Raw genomic sequence first — 24427 nt, 5'->3', positions numbered from 1 at the left:
TGTTAACTAGCCTTATTTTGGTAATCATTTCAAAATATATACATGTATAAAATCATGACATTGTACACCTTAAATATACATAATGTTATATGTCAAATACATCTCAATGAAACTGGAAAAAATCCAGCAATATATGAAAAGAATTATATGCCAAAGAAGACCACTAGGTATAGCTCCAAGGATGATGGATTATTTGTTGTGGTTTTTCAGTTGCTCAGTAGTGTTCGACTCTTCGTCCCCATGGACTACAGCATACAGCACACCAGGCTCCCCTGTCTTTCATTGTCTCCTGGAGTTTGATCAGATTCATGTCAATGAGTCAGTGATGCGTCTCATCTTCTATCTCATCTTCTGTTGCCCCCTTCTCCTTTTGCCTTCAGTCTTTGCTGGCATTAGGGTCTTTTCCAGTGAGTCGGCTCTTTGATTAGGTGGCCAGAGTATTGGAGCTTCAGCTTCAGCAACAGACCTTCTAGTGAATATTCAGGTTTACTTTAGGATTGAGTGGTTTGATCTTACAGTCCAGTGGACTCTAAAGAGTATTCTTCAGCACCACAATTCAAAAGCATCAGTTCTTCTGCACTCAGCCTTTTTTATGGTCCAGCTTTCACATCCATACATGACTACTGGAAAAACCCTAGCTTTGACTAATATGGACCTTTGTTGGCAAAGTGATGTCACTACTTTTTAATACACTATCTAGGTTTGTCATAGCTCTCCTTCCAAGGAACAAATGTCTTTTAATTTCATGGTTACAGTCACCATCCACAGTGATTTTAGAGCCCAAGAAAATAAAATTTGTCACTGCTTAGATTTTTCTCCTTCTATTTGCCATGAAGAGGTGGGACCAGATGTCATGATCTTAGTTTTTTGAATGTTGAGTTTTAAGCCAGCTTTTTCACTCACTTTCACCTTCATCAAAAGGCTCTTCAGTTGTTCTACATTTTCTGCCATTAGAGTAGTATTATCTGCATATCTGAGATTGTTGATATTTCCTCCGGCAGTCTTAGTTCCAGCTTGTGATTCATTCAGCCTGGCATTTTGCATGATGTACTCTGCTTAGAAGTTAAATAAGCAAGGTGACAATATACAGCCTTGTCATACTCCTTTAACAATTTTGAACCAATCAGTTGTTCCATGTCTGGTTCTAACTGTTGCTTCTTGACCCACATACAGGTTTCTCAGGAGACAGGTAAGGTAGTCTGGTATTCCCATGTCTTTTAGAATTTTCCACAGTTTGTTGTGATTCACAAAGGCTTTCGTATAGTCAATGAATCAGAAGTAGATATTTTTCTGGAACTCCCGTGCCTCCTCCATGATCTAATGAACGTTGGCAATTTGATCTCTGGTTCCTCTGCCTCTTTGAAACCCAGCTTGTACATACATCTTTAAGTTCTCTCTTCACATACTGTTGAAGCCTAGCTTGAAGGATTTTGAACATAACATTGCTAGCATGTGAAATGAGTGCAATTGTACAGTAGTGTGAACATTCTTTGGCATTGCCCTTCTTTGGGATTGGAATGAAAGCCAACCTTTTCCAGTCCTGGCCACTGCTGAGTTTTCCAAATTTGCTGGCATATTGAGTGCATCACTTAACAACATTATCTTTTAGGATTTGAAATAGCTGGAATTCCATCACTTCCACTAGCTTTTTTCATAGTGATGCTTCCTAAGGCCCACTTGACTTCACACTCCAGGATGTCTGGCTCTAGGTGAGTGACCACGATTTTGTGGTTATCTGGGTCATTAGGGCCTTTTTTGTATACTTATTCTGTGTATTCTGGCCACCTCTTCTTAATCTCTTCTTCTGTTAGGTCCTTACTGTTTACGTCCTTTACCATGCCCATTCTCGCATGAAATGTTCCCTTGATAGCTCCAACTTTATTGGAGAGCTGTTTCCAGTCTATTATTTTCCTCTATTTCTTTGCATTGTTCATTTAAGAAGTCCTTCTTATTTCTCCTTGCTGTTTCTTGAAACTCTGCATTCAGTCGGGTATATCTTTCCCTTTCTCCCTTGCCTTTCTCTTCTCTTCTTTCCTCAGCTATTTGTAAAGCCTTCTCAGAAAGCTACTTTGCCTAACTGCATTTCTTTTTCTTTGGAATGTTTTTGGTCACTGCCCCTTGTACAGTGTTTTTGAACCTTCATCTATAGTTCTTCAGGCACTCTGCCTACCAAATCTAATCACTTGAATCTATTCGTCATCCCCATTGTATAATCATTAAGGATTTGATTTAGGTCATACCTGAACAGCCTAGTGGTTTCCCTTTCTTTCTTCAATTTAGCCTGAATTTTGCAATAAGGAGTTCATGATCTGAGCCATAGTCAGCTCCAGGTCTTGTTTTTGCTGACTATATAGAGCTTCTCCATCTTTGACTACAAAGAACGTAATCAATCTCATTTCGGTATTGACCATCTGGTGATGTCCATATGTAGAGTCATCTCTTGTGTTGTTGGAAGAGGGTGTTTGCTGTGACCAGTGTGTTCTCTCAGCAAAACTCTTGTTAGCCTTTGCCCTGCTTGATTTTGTACTCCAAGGCCAAACTTGCCTGTTATTCCAGGAATCTCTTTATTTCCTCCTTTTGCATTCTAATCCCCTGTGATGAAAAGGACATCTTTTTTGGCGTTAGTTCTAGAAGGTCTTATAAGTCATCATAGAACTGTTCAACTTCAGCTTCTTCAGCATTAGTGTTTGAGGCATAAACTTGGATTACTGTGATATTGAATGGTTTGCCTTGGAAACGAACAGAGATCTTTCTGTCATTTTTGAGATTGCACCCAGTACTGCATTTTGGACTCTTGTTGACTATGGGGCCTACTTCATTTCTTCTAAGGGATTCTTGCCTACAGTAGTAGTTATAATGATCACCTGAATTAAATTCTCCCATTCTCGTCTATTTTAGTTCACTGATTCCTAAGATGTTGATGTTCAATCTTGCCATCTCCTGCTTGACCATGTCCAATTTACCTTGATTCATGGGCCTAATGTTCTAGGTTCTTACACAATATTGTACTTTACAGGATCAGACTTTACCTTCACCACCAGACACTGGACACTGAACATTGTTTGCGCTTTGGCCCAGCCACTTCATTCTTTCTAGAGTTATTAGTAATTGCCCTCCACTCTTCCCCAGTACCTCATTGGACACCTTCTGACCTGGGCAGCTCATCTTCCAGTGTCCCATCCTTTTGCCTTTTCATACTGTTCATGGGGTTCTCTAGGCAAGAATACTGGAGTGGGTTGCTATTTCCTCCTCCAGGAGACCATGTTTTGTCAGAACTCTTCACTATGACCCATTTATCTTGGGTAGTCCTGCAGGGAATGGCTAATAGCTCTTTCACTCTGACAAGGCTGTGATCCGTGAAGGGGTGTGTGGAATATTACTCAGCCATAAAAAGGAACGAATTTGAGTCAGTTCTGGTGAGGTGGGTGAACTCTGGTGCCTGTTATACAAGGTAAGTCAGAGAAAAATATCATACATTAATGCATATATATGAAATTTGGAAAAATGGTACTGATGAACCTATTTGCAAGGCAGGGATAGAGATGCCGACTCTATGTCTGTTCTCTATGAACAGACTTGTGGACACAGTGGGGAAAGTAGCGCATTGGATGAATTGAGAGAGTATCATTGAAACATATACATTACATATACATAAAAAAAGATAGCTAGTGGAAAGTTGCTATATAATACAGGGAGCTCAGCCTGGTGCTCTGTGACAACCTAGGGGGGTGGGATGGGGTGAGTGGTGGGAAGGAGGTTCAAGAGGGAGGAAATATAGGTATACTTTTGGCTGATTCACGTTGTTGTGTGGCAGAAACCAACACAACATTGTAAATTGTAAAGCAATTATCCCCCAGTTAAAAATAAATTTTTTAAAAAGAAAAAGGATATTAGATTAAAACTAAGGGGAAAATTAAAGAAAAGAATTTGTTGTTTCATCTAGGAAATCTAATTTGTTAGCATACAATAGTTCATAGTAATCTCTTGCAATCCTTTATATTTCTGTAAGGTCAGTTATAATGTCCCCTCTTTTGAAGCCTCTCTTTGAATTACTAGGATCTGATTCTAATCATGAATCTTCTCTTATTGTCAGTGTAGCTAAAATTTTGTCAATTTTTTAATCTCTTCAAATTGTTGGTTTCATTGATTTTTTTCTATTTTTCTATCCTCTATTTCATTTTTCTCTGCTCTTTATTATTTTGCTCCTCTAGTAGCTTTGAATTTGTTTTGCTCTTTTTTCTAGTTCCTAATGGTTTAAAGTGGTATTGCTTTAACATTTTTCTGCCTTTATGGATATTTATAGTTACAAGCTTTCCTTTGAGTACTGCCTTTACTACATCCCATAAATTTCATTATGTTTTCTTTTTGTTACCAACCATCTCTAGGTATTTTTTTTAAGTTCTCATGATTTTTTTTTCCTTCAGCTCATTGCTTGTTGTTTAATTTCCACATACTTGTGACTTTTCCAGTTTTCTTTCTGTTACGGATTTCTAGCTTCATTCCATTATGGTCAGAGAATATACTCTATGTGATTTTAGTCTTATTAAATTTATTGAGACTTATTTTGTAGCCAGATATATGGTCTCTACTGGAGAATATTCCATTAGCACTTGAGCATAAAGTGTTTTCTGCTGTTGTTGGATGGAGTATTATATATAACATGTTACTTCTATTTGGTTTATAGTGTTATTGGCATCCTCTATCCCCTATCTACATATTCTATCCATTTTTGAAAATTATTCAAAAAATGTATGATTTATGTTTATCTGAAGGTAAAAATATACTAGGAAAAGAGAAGACAGTCAGAAATCTCCAGGAACTGCCCATAAAGTGTAAAATTTCTGAAATTTTTATATTAATAATATTTACCTATAAAAATTTAACATAGAGAAGACTAAGCATCTCTTCTGATTTTGAAACACTTCTCATGCAACTCTTAGCAATAGTAACCCATCAAACAAACCTAATTACTTCTTATATTTCTCTCTCTATGAGGAGAAAGAATGAATTTTTGCAGTTTTCCAGGGGCCCTTTTGGAAATCTCAAAGATAATTTTAGGTTTAGAAGATAGCCTGAAAACATTGTTTTATATTTTCTGTATTTGGGATGTGACTTTTCAGGGCAAAATCAAGAGTTATTAGAGGCAGTTGGGCACTTGATTAAAATACAATTGTGGGCACCTGAGAAACAGTACTTGGTTACCCATTTAAGCAAAATGACAATAACACATTTACAAATAAGCATAGAGAATAGCACAATTCTAAAGAACTTTAGCTCTTCAATAAATGAGAAACCTTTTTTCACGCAAATGGAGACCAAAAGAAAGCAGGAGTCGCAATACTCATATCAGATAAAATAGACTTTCAAATAAAGGATGTGAAAAGAGACAAAGAAGGCACTACATAATGATCAAAGGATCAATCCAAGAAGAAGATATAACAATTATAAATATATATGCACCCAACTTAGGAGCACCAAAATATGTACAGCAAATGCTAACGAGTATGAAAGAGGAAATTAATAGTAGCACAATAATAGTGGGAGACTTTAATACCCCACTCACAACTATGGATAGATCAACTAAACAGAAAATTAACAAGGAAACACAAACCTTAAATGACACAATGGACCAGCTGGACCTAATCGATATCTATAGGACATTTCACCCCAAAACAATCAACTTCACCTTTTTCTCAAGTGCACACGGAACCTTCTCCAGAATAGATCACATCCTGGGCCATAAATCTGGTCTTGGAAAATTCAGAAAAATTGAAATCATTCCAGTCATCTTTTCTGACCACAGTGCAGTAAGATTAGATCTCAATTACAGGAAAAAAATTGTTAAAAATTCAAGCATATGGAGGCTAAATAACACGCTTCTGAATAACCAACAAATCATAGAAGAAATCAAAAAAGAAACCAAAATATGTATAGAAATGAGTGAAAATGAAAACAAAACAGCCCAAAACCTATGGGACACTGTAAAAGCAGTGCTAAGGGGAAGGTTCATAGCATTACAGGCTTACATCAAGAAACAAGAAAAAAGCCGAATAAATAACCTACTACCAAGGGAGAATAACTTATTGGCTATTCCCAGACCAGAAGCAAGAACAAAACATAAACTCAATAGAAAAGAAAAAAAGAGATTCAACAAAATTCTGTTGGCACTAGGAGTTCAGTCTAGGGGCCAAGGAAAGATGAGGTTAAGCAGAATTTGACTTGCACTTCTCTGGCAACATGACTTACCGTGTTCTGTCAAGTGTATTCATTTGGCATTTTGATGGATAATTTTTTTAAAATAACATCTGTTACTCTCATACAAATGTAAAATGAATGTGTGTTAAAGACTTTATTTAATTCATTAGTTGATGAGAAAACATAATGTTAGAACTAATCTCAATTTCCATTTAATTTTGCTTATCTCTTATTTTCTATGTCCCTTACTGTTTATTCAGTGGTATCTCTTCACTTCTGGTGTTTCCAGCTTTACCTTTATTTCTGGATTGTTTTAATTTTCTCTTACCATTTTCTTCTAAAATGGCTCATATTTCATTTTCTTTTTTCTGCCAGCTCTTTCTGAGCTCTTGAATCCCCACTTTATATATATATTTATTTTATAGAGATGATTACTTAATATTTTAAAATTCATGCTGACATGTTTAGCCACAATTTTCATCTGCTTTATGGCATCATTTCTCTCGTGAGAATTCTCCACCTACCATTCTTTCTTCCTATTCTTCTCATCCCATTTTCATGTAGTATCTTATATTGTGCTTTACTTTGGATAACTTATCTTTTAAATTTTTATTTTGTTGCAATACAAACACTTAACATGAGATCTACCCTCTTACTAAAGTTTTAAATGTACAATATAGAACATTTACTACAAGTACAGTGTTTTACAGGCTTCCCTGGTGGCTCAGCAGTAAAGAGTCTGCCTGCAATGCAGGAGACACAGATTTGATCCCTGGGTCTGAAAAATTCTCTGGACAAGGATATGGCAACCCATTCTAGTATTATTGCCTAAAGAATCCCATGGACAGAGGAGCCTGGCAGGAACCCTGTCCATAGGGGTCACAAAAAGTCAGACATGACTGAAGCAACTAAGCTCACATAGTGTTTTACAGCAGATCTCTAGAATTGATTCATCTTGTTTAACTGTAAATTTGTGCCTATTGATTAGCAACCCCATTTTCCTTCAGCAACCACCATTCCATTCTTTGAGTCTATGACTTTGACTATTTTAGATACCTCATGGAAATAGAATCATGCAATATTTGTCCTTCTGTGACTCACTTATTTGATTTAGCGTACTGTCCACAAGGTTCAGCCATATTGTCACATATTGCACAATTTCCTTTTTAAGGCTGGGTAGGACTTAGGCTTAAAGTCTATAAACCACACTCCTTATCCATCCATCCCTGAGTGGACATTTAGCTTGTTTCTATACTTGGTTATTGTGAAAGGGGAGTGCTAATATCTCTCCAAGATCCTGATTTCAATTCTTCTGAATAAATACCAGAAGTGGGATTGCTGAACTGTGTGCTAGTTCTATTTTCAATTTTGTAAGGAACTGTTTACTATAGTGGATGTACCATTTTACACTCCTACCAACAATGTACCAGGGTTCCAATTTCTCCACATCTTTGCCAGCACTTGTCTTTTTTTATATAATAGCCATCCTGACAGGTGTGAGGTGATTTTTGGTTTTGATTTGCATTTATGTAAGGATTCATGACTTTGAGCCTAGCTTCATATACCTGTTGGCCATTTGTATGTCTTTTTTTTTTTTTTTTTGAGAAATTTCTATTCAAGTATTTAGCCCATTTTTAAACCAGGTTGTTAGCTTTTCGCCTTTAAGTTGTGATAACTTATCTTTATTTGTGGTACTTTTTCCTTAGGCCAGCTATTTGTAGGGGGTACGTGTGGAAAGGAGGCCAGGGCCATGATCCAGGCTAATAGAAGTTTATACCTATAATCTAGCTTTGTTGTATACATGAGTTCCTGTAGTATTTATGTTTTCCTAGCCAATGGGTTGGAGAAGGCAATGGCACCCCACTCCAGTACTCTTGTCTGGAAAATCCCATGGATGGGGGAGCCTAGTAGGCTGCAGTCCATGGGGTTGCTAAGAGTTGGACATGACTGAGTGACTTCACTTCCACTTTTCTTTTTTTTTTAATTTATTTTTATTAGTTGGAGGCTAATTACTTTACAATATTTGCTTTCATGCATTGGAGAAGGAAATGGCAACACACTCCAGTGTTCTTGCCTGGAGAATCCCAGGGATGGGGGAGCCTGGTGGGCTGCTGTCTATGGGGTCGCAGACAGAGTCGGACACAACTTAAGTGACTTAGCAGCAGCAGCAGCAGCCAATGTGTAGAGGTGCATGTAGGGCTTCTCATAACACAAACTTTCTTCTCCACTGCCTTACTGATCAGCTGCTCACTCTTCAGCCCCTTCTCCTCTGCTTCTCAAAACCAAACCAATCTTAGACAAGTTTCCTTCACCAGCCTATAAACTGTGTTCTTCTTATTGCCAATAAAGGATTTTTACCTTGGATTGTGCCCCTTACTTTGGACTATTGTACTTTCGCTGACTTTTTCTGATTGCATTTTTATTTTTAAAATGTGCATATGTATGTTTGTATGCATATATACTGGCTTGTAAGTTTCATGCAGCCAAATACCGTATCTATGTTTGCTTACTTTTTATTCCAATATTTGATATTTGGATATTGCAAGAATGAACAAAATCTCACACACACACACACACAGAGTCATCCCTGGATATCTGCAGGAGATTTGGTTCCAGCACCCCCCATGGATACCAAAATCCCCAGATGCTCAAGTCCATATAAAATGGCTTAGTTTTTGTAAATAACCTACATATATCCCCCTATATACTTTAATCATCTCTAGATTACTTATAATACCTAATACAAGGTAAATACTATGTAAATAGCTGTAAATATTATGTAAGTAGTTGCTGCCACATGGCAAATTCAAGTTTTGCTTTTTTGGAACTTTCTGGAATTTTTGTTTGTTTTTAATATTTTTGATCCATGGTTAGGTAACTCTGCCTGTGTAGAACCTGCTAATAGGGAGGGCTAACTAAACATGCATACATATGAATGCATATATCATATATAAGTTCTTGGAAGGATACACACCAGACTCAACATTTGCTACCTCTTGGATTTGGTGAGTTTAGGAGACATTTACTTTTTATTTCACTTTTATATTGTTTGAACTTTTCAATGAATATGTAGTGCTTTAATAAAAAAACACAAAATTCGTCTAGAAAAAAATGAATCTGACTTGTTAAAAGTTTGTATTTCTTAAGATTGGGTTTTTCCTAAAATTATGAACCCAGCAGTGAGTAATGTAAATAAGTCATTTAGCTACCAATTGTAAATAGACAAATTAAGGGCAAGTGCAAAGCTGGTGAATCATAAGCTCCTGGGGGAGAATTGGAAAATGCCAACCTTTTAAAAATCTATTCCAAATCAAAGTTAATTAAGAACCATATAAACAGTGTCTGAAATTTTAGTGCTGTGGGAATTGACTCTTAGAAAAGTATTAACCCTGATGTACCATTATTATGTTAGTGACCCAAGGGAAGCAGCTTATCACATTCAGTCTACAAAGTCTTTATTAAATTACTAGGGGCTACTAGGTATTGTGAAAATATAAGTAAATGTGTTACTGTCTCTAACCTTAATAAATTTAGTGAAGAAATAAGATCAGAAACAATCTATTACACGTATACAAAGCTAAATGAAATAACTTCACTAATAGAAATATAGAGGGTGTGGAATCATAAAAGAAGAAATGACCCACTTCAAAAGGTAATATTTGAACTTACTCTTGAATAATGAGTAAGATTTTAATGGTTAGAGAAGGAAGTAGAAGGCATTAAAAGCAGTGGGAACTGAGTAAACAAAAGCCAGGAGTACAAGGGAGCATTGTTAGTTTTGGCATTGTCTCTTATTCAGTGGTTATATTAGTGGGAGGTGAGGCTGAAAGTAATGTGGTTTGTGGTGTGCCCCTTCTCAATAGTAAATCAGGCCATTAGTATCACCTTAGTCCAAGCTACCTCATTTCTCACCTGGACCACTTGTAATAGCTTTTCAGCTATCCTTTATACTTCCACAATTGCCCTTCTATAAATCCAATAGCCACACAACAGCCAAAGTATTGTAAGTCAGATCAGATAGTCTTCTTGTACTTCCCATTTACTTGGAATTAAAATCCAAAGTCCTTACCATGATTTACAGGGCCATAGATTATCTGGCTTTTGGTTTCCTCTCTGACCTAATCTCCCATCATGCTATCTCAGTTCACTATAATCTAGCTCTACAATATCTTAATTATACTTTCTTGCCTCTGGGCCTTTTGTATTTGCTATTCCCTTTGCCTAGAACTCTTCTCCTGGGTATTCATGTAGCTTGCTCCCCTACATCCTTTGCTCAAGTGTCACCCCTCCAGAGAGGTCTTTCCTGACCACACCCTTTCTAAAATAACAATTTGTATCACTATCTACTCTCTTAACCTGTAATTTTTCTTTACAAAGGCACATCACTACTTGATATTATATAATGTATCAATTTTTTCTCAATCAGAACTTAAGTTCCATGCAGGCAGAAAAGTTGTCTGTCTTGTTCATTCTTTATCCCTACCCCCTAAAACTGTCTGGCATATACAAAGGCTTAAAGTATATTTACTAAATGAAATGCTGCTATAGTGCCAGAAATTCTTTCATTAGAAAGTCATTTGTTTGAGTATTAGAGCATCTTGGTCTTTGAGAGCCGTTTTTGCAAAGATCTCTGGGAGTGCTTAAGTCATTATCAGTTTATACTTCGGGAGAGAAACATTTAGAAAAATATCTTTAAAATATTCAACTTGGGATACAGGTATAGGGCAGAGAAGGGCAGATCAGGTTTCCAGAAAAAGAAAAAAGGAAATTTAAAGGGAAGTAGGGATTATACCAAAGATGACTGCATATGATTTTAAGACTCTTCAAACGTTTCTAACACAAGGGAGCTCAACAGCTCCTGAATATCTCTTTCTGGCTCTTTTCGAGGATCTCCATTTAAGAACTTAACTTTTGGATGTTGCTAGAAACATCCTTGGAGTTACTTTCTACGTGAAGAGTCATCACATGTTAGGGCTAAGAGTAATCTTAGTAAGTAGATTTTCAAATGAGTAAATTTTTAATCTCAAAAACATGAAGATGGAGAAAAGTCTTTATAAGTCATTGCAAGGAAGAATTTCGCTTATCTCCAGTACTATAATTTTGACTTTGGTGTAAAGTATTCATCAAGTGTCATCATCAAAAGTGTTAGTGGTTACGGAAATTCTCTGGAAGTCTGTTGGTTAGAACTCCACACTTCCATTGCTGGAGGGCCCATGTTAAGTCCCTGGTCAGGGAACTAAAATCTCATAAGCCATGTAGTATGGCCAAAAAATAAATTAAAAATTAAAAAAATTTTTCAAGTGCTCAGGACTGGTGCACGGGGAAGACCCAGAGGGATGGGATGGAGAGGGAGGCGGGAGGGGGTATCGGGATGGGGAACACATGTAAATCCATGGCTGATTCATGTCAGTGTATGGCGAAAAACACTACAATATTGTAAAGTAATTAGCCTCCAGCTAATAAAAATAAATGAAAAATAAATAAATAAAAATTAAAAAAAATTTTAAGTGTTAGTGTTTATGGCAACAAGACCTGAAAGCTTTAAATCAAAACCCAGCAAGTATCCTCTACCAGCAAAAAGGCATTTCAGCTGGCAGGGCATAGGATTGTCTCTGTTTTTATATATTATGTATTGATATTTATAGCCTATGGTCTCCTCAGTCCAGAACTAGAAGGGTCATTCTAATTTATTCAAATGTAGTAGATAAAATCTGTCAAGTCTCATGTTGGAATTAGAAATCATTTTTATTTGTTCAATTGTACACCCACACTAAAACTAGGATTAAGTGCTTATTCCTTCAGCACCTGGCTCTTGCTTGTTCCTTCCATTGGCTTAATAACTAGCAATAAATCATGGGTTGCTTCTGGCTCAAAGATTAGTTCTCAATGGATAAGAAATTCTCAGAGATGATAATTTTGAGATTAGGCAAGATCCACAGGCACGTTAAACAAAATGGCAAAACTTGAGTGAATTTTCTATACATTTTGGGCCAGGACCTAGGCCATAAAAATAGGAAAACCACTATTTAGGATTTTTCCCCCAAAGGAGATTAAACCATTATCTGGAGATATGCAAGTATCTCAGACAGAAGTTGCTCTTCTAAAAATCTTCACTTTTGGCAGCATTTCACTTAAATTATGACTCACAAACAACATAAGCTTACCCTAATAATACAAAGCAAAACCCTTGTGACAGCGAGTAGGAACTTTGATTATAGGACTATGGAATCAGTGAAGCAATTTAGAAGAGGGTCACAGGTTTAGGCAACAGTTTCATTATAGTTCCCAGATATTTATGATGATATACATTATTCCTTCTCCCAAGTACCTGACCTAGTTAGGAATGTCATTCACGTCTCCCTGTTCCTAACATGTTTGCTTTTGTACATATGGTTTCTTTTATGAAAATACAGATGTGTCTGAAATTTTTCCTGTACAGTTATCTAGACACAATGACTCTCAATCAGAGTAAGGTGTGTACCATAGCTTACTTGCAAACATTTATTATTGATTTCTAGAAAGTTTCTCAAAATATATAGAGAGAACAATACACCTGTAAGCTATAGAGTACACATGTTTTGTAGGTGTACTTGTAGCATTTACCAAAATAGAATCAAATTAGAACTCAACAGAAAGATGATTAGAAAACCCCCATTGTTGAAAATCTTTTAAAAAAAACACTTGAAATAATCCATTGGCAAAAGAAGAAATCAAAATGAAAATTATGGAATATATTGAACTTAAAAATGGGAAATATGACATCAAAATTTATGAGATGTATCTAAAATAAGGAAAAATTCTATGTCTTTAAGTGCATGTATAGAAAAGATGAAGGGTTGAAAATCAACAATTTAAGCTTTGACCTTAAATATCAAGAAAATTAAATCCTGAAGAAAGTAGAGAAGAAGAACATTATAAAGATAAGAGCAGAGAAGAATGAAACAAATCAGACATACAGTAGAGAAAGTCAACAAAGCCAAAAGTTGATTCTTTGGAAAGATTACTATATTTCCTAAATGCCAAACGAAATGGATCAAAAAATAAAAAGAACACAAATGACTAATACAAGTAATTCAAAAGTAGGCATTATTACATGTCTTTCAAACATTAATAAGACAATAAAAGGACATTGTGAATAACTTTATGCTAATAAATTTGAATATTTTGACAAAAATGGACAAATTTTTTAAAAGATATATCTATGAAAATTGGTACAAAGGGAAATTACCTGCTAAAGTAATTTTACCATAAATACCTTCCTACAAAAAGAAAATGTCTTCACTGATATTTCTTCCTTATTAAATACTCCAAAATAAATAAGGAAGAAATAATAGCAACCCTGTAAAAATATCTCTTATAGAAAATAGAGAAAGAGATAACACATTGATTTTTATGAAACCAGCATGACTTTGATGACAAAACTTGACTTAGGACATTTCAAGAAAAAAAAATACGGGTCAGTATCTTAAATGATAAATGCAAAAATCTTAAACAAAATGTGAGAAAATTGAATTCAGCAATATGTAAAAAGAATAATACATTATAACCAAGTAAGATTTGTCCTAGGAATTCAGCATTTAAAAAAATTATACAGGAGGAATTCTCTGGTGGTCCAGTGGCTAAGACTTGGTTCCACCTAGAGGGCCTAGGTTTGATCCCTAGTCAGGGAAGTAGATCCCATATGCTACAACTAAAGATACAACATGCCACAACTAAGACCTGGTGTAGCCAAACAAATAAATAAATGTTTTAAAAAATTCTATAGATACACACATGCACACATGTAAACTGGTTTTCTGTATGTGTGTTTTATTTTAAATAAAGTTTTAAAAATAAATGAATTTGGAAGGTTGCTGGGTACAGGTCAATAGACAAAAATTAATTGTATTTCTCTGTACTAATAGGAAATAATTGGAAAATGAACTTTTACACATTTATTTTTAATAGCATCAGTTCAGTTTAGTCGCTCAGTCATGTCCGACTCTTTGCGACCCCATGAACCGCAGCACGCCAGGCCTCCCTGTCCATCACAAACTCCCGGAGTCCACCCAAACCCATGTCCATTGAGTTGGTGATGCCATCCAACCGTCTCACCCTCTGTCATCCCCTTCTCCTCCTGCCCTCAATCTTGCCCAGCATCAGGGTCTTTTCAAATGAGTCAGCTCTTCACATCAGGTGGCCAAAGTATTGGAGTTTCAGCTTCAACATCAGTCCTTCCAATGAACACCCAGGACTGATCTCCTTTAGGATGGACTGGTTGGATCTCCTTGCAGTCCAAGGGACTCTCAAGAGTCTTCTACAACACCACAGTTCAAAAGCATCACTTCTTCAGCACTCAGCTATAGTCCAACTCTCACATCCATACATGACTACTGGAAAAACCATAGCCTTGACTAGAGGGACCTTTGTTGACAAAGTAATGTCTCTACTTTTTAATATGCTGTCTAGGTTGGTCATAACTTTCCTTCCAAGGAGTAAGCATCTTTTTTTTCCCCATTTATATTTTATTAGTTGGAGGCTAATTACTTTACAATATTGTAATGGTTTTTGCCATACATTGACATGAATCAGCCATGGATAATTTCATGGCTGCAATCACCATCTGCATCAAAATCTATCAAATGTCTAGTAATAACTCTAATAGAAGATGCAGAAGATCTCCACACTAAAAGCTACAAAATATTGAAACATTGCTGAGAGAAATTTTAAAGGTCTAAATAAATGAAGCCTGTGTTCATGGACTGGAAAACTCAGTATTGTTAAGATATCAGTTTTCCCAGTTTGATCAGTTAGATTCAAGACAATCCTAATCCAGATACCAGCCGATTTACTTCTGGAAATTGACACGATGATAGTAAAATTTCTATATAGATGCAAAGGATGATCTTTGAATAGTTGAATCAGATATGAAGACTTACACCACAGAAATTTTTTTTTTGCCACAGAATTGTTGTTATTGTTTTTCAGTTGCTAAGTCATGTCCAACTCTTTGTGACCCCTTGGACTACAGCACACCAGGCTCTCCTGTCTTTCACTGTCTCCCAGAATTATCACACCACAGAATATAGAGTCTATAAATAGTGTCACACATGTTTATTTATGACAAAATTGTGCCCAGTGGTATTCAATAGGGAAGAATTTTTTTCCACAATAAATGGTGCTGGTACAATTAGATACACATATGATTTTTTAAAAATGAACCTTGACCCCTCCCTTACACCATACAAAAACATCAATTTGAAATGGATTACCAATAAGTTTTCTAAAATGAAACCTGGGAGAATATCTTTATGACCTTGTAGAGAGACACACAAAAAACTACCAACCATAAAAGAAAATATTGATAAAGTGGTCTTCATTCAAATCCCTGCTTTGAGTCTTCAGCAATGTATTCTCTGTTTCATTAAAAAAGTATTTGGGAAAAAAAGATACCAAGGTTAGTGAGGATGGGAAGGACCTGGAGCTCTGATTCGTTGCTGGTAGAAATGTACATTGGTACAACCGCTTTGGAAAATTGGCAGTATCTGCTAAAACTATACATGCTTCTATCCTAGCAGTGACCCAACAATCCCACTTCTAGATGTATATTCAGTTGAAATGAGTATATCTGTTTACCATAATATGTACCAAAAAATGTTCAAGATAGCTCTATTTATAAGAGGTAAAGATTTAAAACAACCCTAGTAACCATCAATAGGAAGATGGATTAAATAAGCTGTGGTATATTCATACAGTGGAATACTACAAAGCAATAAAAGGAATGAATACCACAGACATTATGAGCAAAAGAAGTCAGACACAAAGGAATGTTACAGAGTATAAAGTCATTTTTAATACAACTTTTTTGTAATATAATTCAAGTCATATGCCATACAATTCATAATTAAATGTATCAGTGGATTTAGTATATTCACAGATATGTGCAACCACCATCAACAGTCAATTTTAGAATATTTTATCACCTCAAAAAGAAATTCTGTACTCAATTAGGTTCTGTACCCAATTAGGCTTCCCTGGTGGCTCAGTGGTAAAGAATCCAATGGTAAAGTGGCAAAGAATACAATGCGGGAGACCTGGGTTTGATCCCTAGGTTGGGAAGATCCCCTGGAGAAGGGTACAGCTGCCCGCTCCAATATTCTGGCCTGGAGAATTCCATGGACTGTATAGTCCATGGGGTCGCAAGGAGTTGGACTTGACTGAGCGACTTTCACTTTCCATCACATCCCCATCCCTACATTCACCCTGCCAGAAGTGCTAAGCAACCGCTGACCTACTTTGTGTCTCTATAGATTTGCATATTTTGGACATTTCATATAGATGGAATCACATAATATGTGGACTTTTTGTGACTACATTCTTTCACTTAGTTTAGTGTTTCCAAAGTTCATCTATGTTGTGGCATGTATCAGTACTTCATTCCTGTTTTGTAATCAAATGATATTCCGTTGTATGAATACACTACATTTTGTTCACAGTTGGTAGACATTTGAGTTGTTTCCATCTTTTGGATGTTATGAATAATACTGTTGTAAACATTTATGCACAGATTTTGTGGGGACATGTTTTTAATTTCTTTTAATTAAGCATAACTCTATGTTTAATCATTTGAGGACCTGCCAAACCATTTTCCGAAGTGGCTGTACCGTTTTATATTGTCACCAGTAGTGTTATGTAGTTGTTATTCAGTCACTAAGTCATGTCTGAACCTTTTGTGACCCCATGGACTATAGCCCGCCAGGCTCCTCTGTCCATGGTATTTCCCAGGCAAGAATATTGGAGTGGGTTGCCATTTCCCTCTTCAGGGTATCTTCCCAAACCAGGGATCAAACCTACGTCTCCTGCATTGGCAGGTGGATTCTTCACCACTAAGCTCACGATGGAATATTATTCAGCCATTAAAAAGAATGAAATTCTGCATTTGTAATGTGGATGGACCTAGAGAATATTACACTAGTGAAATAAGTCAGAAGAAGACAAATACTCTATGTTATCCCTTATATGTGGAATCTAAAAAAAGTAAACAAACCAATGTACATAACAACAGAAACGGATTCACAGGTATAGAGAACAAACTAATGATTACCCATGGGGAAAGTGAAGGGGTTGGAGGCAATACAGGAGTATGGGATTAACACATACAAACTACTATGTATAAAACAGACGAGCAGCAAGGATATGTTGTATAGCACAGTGAAATATAGCCATTATTTTGTAATAACTTCAAATTGAATGTAGCCTATAAAAATATTGAATCACTATGTTGTATACCTGAAACTAACAATATTGTAAATCAGCTATGCTTCAATTTTATCTTTTTTATTAAACTTTTTATTTTGTATTGGAATATAGCCAATTAACAGTGTTGTGATAGTTTCAGGTGGATAGCAAAGGGACTCAGCCATGCGTATATATGTATCCATTCTCCCCCAAACTCTCTTCCATCCAGGCTTCTACATAACATTGACCAGAGTTCCCTGTGCTATACAGTAGGTCCTTGTTGGTTATCCCTTTTATTTTTTCAGTTTTTTCTTTTTAAAAAATTTATTTATTTTTAATTGGAGGATAATTGCTTTACAGTATTGTGTTGGTTTCTGCCATCCATCAACATGAATCAGCCATAGGTATCTATATGTCCCCTCCCACTTAAGTCTCCATCCCACCCCTCTAGGTTATTACAGAGCACCTGATTTGAGCTCCCTGCATCATACAGTAAATTTCCAGTGGCTATCTAATTTTACATATGGTAATATATACTTTCAATGCTACTCTCTCAATTCATCCCATTTCCCCACCCCCCATATCCACAAATCTGTTCTCTATGTCTCTGTCTCCATTGCTGCCTTGCAGATAGGTTCATCAGTACCATCTTTCTAGATTCCATATGTATACATTACTATATGATATTTGTCTTTCTTTTTCTTACTTACTTCACTCGTATAATATATAACACTGTGTACATGGCCATTACAAACCCCCTATCCCTTCCCCCATCCTTCCCCCGGCAATCATAAGTTTATTCTCTTAAGTCTATGATTCTGTTTCTTATACTTCAGTTTTTTTTTAATGTACTTTCAAATAATCAAATGGATCAAAGAGAAATTCATAGGGGAAGTTAGAAATAGTTTGAAGGAAGTAATTGAAAGCACAGCATATAAATATTTGGAGGTACAGCTAAAGTAGTGTTTAGACAAAAGTTTGTAGAATTAAATGCCTCAATTAGAAAAAGATCTTAAATAATCTAAGCCTTCACCTTAAAAAACCAGGGAAAAATGATCAAATTGAACCAAATTAAGCAGAATGAAAGGAATAATATAAGCAGAAGTCAATAGATTTAAAACAGGAAACAATAGATAAAATTGATGAAAACAAAAGCTGTTTTGTTGTTGCTGTTTGTCAACACAATTGAGAAACCTCTAGCCAGGCAGATCAAGACACAAATTAACAATGTCAAGAATGATAGTGTAGATATCACTGCAGATCCTACAGACATTAAAAAAAGATAACAAGGGAATATTCTGAATAAATTTATGCCCATTAATTTGAAGGGTTAGATGAGACTGACAAATTCCTTTGAAAGTCAAACTACCAAAACTCCCACAAAAAGAAACAGATAACTTGAATTGTCCTATACCCATTGAATTCATAGTACCAAGTGAGGTTTGTCCTGGTTTCAACATTATAAACTCAGTTAATTCACCATATCAACAGATTAAGTGACAAGATTCAATATCCATTTATTATAGAAACTCTCAACTAAACAGGGATAGTAGGAATGTTCCTTAACCTGATAAAAGCCATCCATAAAAAATAAAACTTACAGCTAATGTCATTTTAATGATGAAAGATAGAATACTTCCCTTCTAAGGACATAAACAAGTCAAGAATATCTAGTCTCACTACTCCTGGTCATCATCATCCTGGTGGTTCTAACCAATGCAATAAGGCAAGCAAAAGAGTGGGAAAAGATGTGTAGAGTGAAAAAGATCAAATAAAACTATCTGTATTTTCAGAGGACACATAATTCTCTATATAGAAAGTCCAAAGAATCTATCAAAAGAATTACAGGAACTAGTAAATGAATTAAGCAAGTCACAGGATACAGGTCAATATTCAAAAGATGGTTATAGTTCTACATGCTGTCACTGATGTTCAATAATAAAAATAACTATCAGTAGTGATAGAAGTTGTTAACTCTGCAAAGGTGGTATTAACTGGAAAGGAGCACGAGTGTTGGAAGTGTTCTATATCATGATTTGGGTAGTGGTTATATGGGTTTTAACAGACAGAAAAATTCACTGTTTTAAGATTAAAAATTCACACATTTAAGATTAATGCACTTGTTTATCGTATATATGGTATACCTCAAAACTTGAAAATGGTCAGTCTAATAAGGGTGATTGGAAACCAACTCACATAGTATGATATATGCCACCTGATACAAGATTCTGCCCATGGTGATAACCAAGAAATAAATGTTATTGACTGACTAAGTGAAACAGTTTGGAAACTTTCGCTTACTTCGTTGAAAATAAAACTACAGTTGTTTTATATTGCACTGGATCTTCTGGTTAACTCAGTCATTAAAGTAGGGCAGGTAAATATTATATTTGAATTAGATAGCAGCAAGAGTTTTCCAGGCTATTTAGAAATATCATGGCAATAATTTCAGGAAATGTAGACAACTTTAGTGAATGCATTTCAGGGTGTGAAAGTATTGGTAAGTTTATAGATTTAAAAATGTAAAAGATGTATCTAAAGGATCTGAGATAATCTCAAATTGTAAGCAGAATTAATTTTCCTCAATAGGAAAATCTCCCCAGAAGAGAGATTAGAATAGGAGGAAATAATGAAATATAATCACAGAGAATGTTGCATTTTTGCCTCTTTCTTAGGGGACTTCTCAGGTGATCCATGCGAGACATTGCTTCTGCTGTATGAGTTTGAAGCGAGAGCCAAACTGAGTGACCCATTACTGGACCACTTCCTGGCACCAATGTGGGAACTACCTCATTTAGAAAGTAAAACATTTGAAACAATTGCGGGTAAGAGCTAAATTTGTTTTTGGAAGGCTGGTACCCATTTAAATCATACTACATTTTTCTTTCTTCTCTCTACTCTCTCTTTCATCCAGGTGGGAAGCAATGTATCCCTATAGAACTTTGTTCTCCTTCTCTAATAGCATTCTTGAACTATTCTGTATTACAATCATTTGTGCATTTATCTTACTCTTTATATGAAATTATAAGCTCCTTAGAATCATGAGTAATAATTACTTACATTTGCTGTACTTATAAACCCTAGCAATGTGCATTGCTCACAATAGGTGCTTATATTTATTTTGTGTAGAATCAAATAATGTAACTATACAATCGGGATAGTAGCTCAAACTTAAGAAAGTTTTGCTCAGCTAGCTAGAAATAGATAATCAGCTGCTTCGCTAATCAAAGGTGATACAATCTTAGTTATTTATTAAAGTGTACAGAGAAATATTGGTGATATTTTTAACATAATTGCCAGACTCAAATTTTTTGTTGGGCTATAAGTGGTATTTGGGGACTCAGCCTCTGAGGGGATATACTGCAAGACATGGCCTAATTATCTTCCCTTAATATCTTTCACCCTCCTCAGGAGCCTGTATATGGCTAATAAAGGTATTGGATAGCCCCATATGTACAAGAGTCACATTTGCCTCTCCTTATTTTGCCAAGACAGAATTTCTAGGAACATGGAGCTGGTGGTGTATACCTTATAGCCATGTGATGGTGACCACTACTCCTTGTATAATGGAACTCCAATTCTAGAGGCCTGGTGAATGCATCTAGAAGTTTTGAGAGTTTTATCTCATATATGTACTCTTATGCCAAGGGTTTCCCATTTTTAATATTAGATAGAAACAGTATATTATAGTATAAATCTGGGGTGTTTTTTTTTCATTAATTCTGAGCTCAGATCAAGTGTAGACATCTTCATAGTTATAAAGGTCTATAGTAAAACCTTTTCATCATTGCTCAGAACTGATCAGCATTTCATATACACATACCCTCAGTCCACTCTCATTCACCCACCAGTAAGATCTCAGTTATCCACTGTCACCATTACACATGTGTGCACGCACATACACACACACACACATACCTTATTGTTTTAAAAACATTGTTCTTTTGCTTTTTGGAACTATAAAGATCATGTATCTGGTAAACTAAGAGGTTTTCTGATGCTCAGATTTGACTACTTTCATTATTGATCCACTTCAGTAAAAACAGATCGTGGAGAATATAAATGTGTTTTTGATTAGTACCTTTTTACTGACCTGCTTTCTGTTTTTTTCTTCATGTGCCCCTCCTTCACTTTGGCTCATAAGATTATTACTTCACCTATATGACTATGTGCTGAGGCACAGAAACAGTAGGTTCTCTGTTGATGTTTACTGAAAAATATATATATACATATATAACCTAGTGATCCTACAATGTTACTCTGCCCAGAAAGTAGAAGTTATTTTCTGAAAGCCACCACAGATTCATCGTATTATAAAATTCATTTTTGGAGTTTTGTGTTTGTTTTTGTATCTGTTTCAGGTCAGTTTCATTAGAGAAAACAAGTTGTAACATAGGATGAAAACTCAATGGATGAGATTATGATGTTCACAATCTTTTTGCTTCCCTTTTTATAGCATTAGCAATGGAAATGCCTGCATGCTATCCTTCTATTGCTCTGAGGGCCTTGAAAAAGGCTTTGTTTTTCTACAAAAGGAAAGAATCAATTGATGTTTTGAGATACAGGTTGGTAAATATAATTCAACACAGAATCCTAGCTTTTTGATAGCCAAAAGTGCTATAATCAGTGTCCCATTTGTTATCAATCATACTCAACTGATGCAAAAGATGATTGGGGTACTCTGGTAACTCCTGGACTAAAAAGTCCTCAACCCTCAGAACAGCTCCATATATTTAGAGTTGTATTACATACCGAGGCAAGGTGAAGGAATCTGGTTGTCCCAAAGGAGAAAAAAAAAGGAGAAAATCACTACTTTTTGTGAGTCTTTATATATAATAAAATTATTGATTAAGTGTTGATACCTTTCTTTCAGTACTAAATATGCCAGTTGTACAGGAAAGTACAAAGATTAATAAACAAGCACCAATGTATCCACTGCTAAAATTTAACAGATACAAACATTTTGGCATATTTGCCTCATTTTTTTCTAAGCACCTTTCTTTAAGGACTAATAAGTGCTGTACATAATATAAAATAATATTAATTGGAGATTTTATGTTCTCTATTCCCAGACATGGGGGGAAAATAGATATTGTGTGATTTTTCTCTGGAAAACTTCATAACAGTCTTCCTTTTCTGAGACATGAGAGACAGTTCTCCTGGAATTATTCCCAGTTTAAATCCAATTCCCTTTCCCCATTTGAGGATGTAATGAGATGCTTTAAAGTGCATGTAGATTAAACCAGCTCATAAAATATAGTAAACAGACAAAACTCCTTAGTTCAGGAAACTAAAAAAAAAGTGAAAGACAGCCATAGGCATAATAAAATGAAGGATTGGTCAGCCCCTTTTATATCTTCAAAAATCTGTCGTTGAGCTTGGAGGCCAGATAAAATTGAAGGAAGAACAGACGTGTTTTGAAGCTCTTAGTCTGGGATGAGGTCCAGATTTTACTTATCTCAGCCATGAAGTCAATGATTTCTTTCCTTATGGGATGAGTTTTCTCTTTTTCATTTTCAGCAAATGTATGCGCAGCTTGGTTAACCTCTTAGTGCCAGATGGGGTGCCGAATACAGAACTCTGTCCCATGGAAGAAATTTGGGGCAGTTTTGAAGATGCTCTGATCTTTATTAGCCACACCGTAAGTCAAACAATGATATTAAACTTTAAGCTAATTTTAAAGAACTGAGTTACCTTGTGTATTAGAAATTACATAGAATAATGCTTTTTGATATGAGTTTTATGGTGAATAAATTAGTTTTAAAATGTGGTTACATACTATAAAATTTCCCTGGGTTTGTGAAATGTAAATATTAACAGTTAAAAGTAGAAAATTTCTAATACAAGTGTACTATGGAATAGGTCAAAGTGTACCATCTGGCATTTTAAATTATTTTGTATTTTCAAATCTGGTAGAGTTGTTATTTCCTTGTGATGATATTAACTCTTTGGAAAAGTTTATTGTTATTCCTGCCACTTCTGAGACAGGTAATAGAGTAGAAGGAACACTGAAGACAACCTATATTTTAGTTCCTCCTCTGTTGATTTTCTCTTTAGTGTAGGTTTAATTCAGTAATTTTCAAATTAGCTTTATTAAGATGTAATTTACATACCATAAAATTCACTTATTGTTTGTGTATAATTCTGTGATTTTTAGTAAATTTATGGTTATGCAACTGTCACCACACTCCAGTTTTACAGTATTTCCATTACCCACAGAAGTTTCCCATTGCCTGTTTGCAGTTAATCCCTGCTTCCATTTTCAGGTCCAGGGAACCACTAATCTGCTTTTTATCTCTATAGATTTTCTCTTTCTAATACTTCATATAAATGAGATCATACTTGTGACCTCTTGTATCTGGCTTCTTTCAATTTAGTTTACTGTTTTTGAGGTTCACCCATGCTGTAGCATGTATCAGCAATGAAAAGGAATGGCCTTTTTTTTTGCTGAATAAATAGAATACTATTCATCAATATGTCACATTTTGTTCACTAGTTGGTAAATACTTTATTTGTTTACACTTTTTGACTATAACAAATAATGCTACTATGAACATTTGTGGATAAGTCTTTGTTTTCAAGGGTTCGTTTTCAATTCTCTTGAGTATGTGAATTAATGGGTTATATGGTAATGCTCTATATTTAACTTTTTGAGGAACTGCAATCTGTTTTCCAAAGTTGTTGATCAATTTTACGTTCCTACCAGCAGTGTATGAGGGTTCCAATTTCTTCACATCCTTATCAACACTTCTTATTGTCCATATTTTTTTATTATAGCCATCCTGCTGGGTATGTAATAGTAGCGCATTGTGGTTTTTATTTGAGCTTCCTTGGTAGTTAACACTGTTGATCTTTTTTTCATGTGCTTATTGACCATTTGTTCTTTGGAAAGATACCTATTCAAGTATTTTCCCATTTTAAAAATTGGATTCTCAGTGAGTTTTAAGAGTTCTTTATGTATTCTAGATACAAATCCTTTATAAAATATACTATTTGTAAGTATTATCTCCCAGTC

The 24427-nt window shown here is 35.4% G+C and overlaps 1 protein-coding gene and 2 non-coding genes across 3 annotated transcripts in view; 1 reads left to right on the top strand and 2 right to left on the bottom strand.

The window, feature by feature from the left end:
- TEX11 (testis expressed 11) overlaps positions 1 to 24427 on the top strand; it is a 254826-nt gene that overhangs the window by 203464 nt on the left and 26935 nt on the right. Inside the window, exons 26-28 of the mRNA XM_065915873.1 lie at positions 20088 to 20237; positions 21869 to 21977; positions 22933 to 23053. Coding sequence (XP_065771945.1) covers positions 20088 to 20237; positions 21869 to 21977; positions 22933 to 23053 — 380 coding nt within the window. The remainder of the gene's footprint in view (positions 1 to 20087; positions 20238 to 21868; positions 21978 to 22932; positions 23054 to 24427) is intronic.
- Positions 21136 to 21205, bottom strand: LOC136154965 (small nucleolar RNA U2-30). The gene has a single exon (XR_010660659.1). It is a non-coding gene; the product is annotated as a small nucleolar RNA U2-30 (small nucleolar RNA).
- On the bottom strand, positions 21362 to 21441 carry LOC136154966 (small nucleolar RNA U2-19). Its single transcript, XR_010660660.1, has one exon. It is a non-coding gene; the product is annotated as a small nucleolar RNA U2-19 (small nucleolar RNA).

Source organism: Muntiacus reevesi, chromosome X, assembly GCF_963930625.1.
Source record: "Muntiacus reevesi chromosome X, mMunRee1.1, whole genome shotgun sequence".
In the NCBI taxonomy this organism is placed as follows: Eukaryota; Metazoa; Chordata; class Mammalia; order Artiodactyla; family Cervidae; genus Muntiacus; species Muntiacus reevesi.
This window is presented reverse-complemented; position numbering and strand designations above follow the sequence as displayed.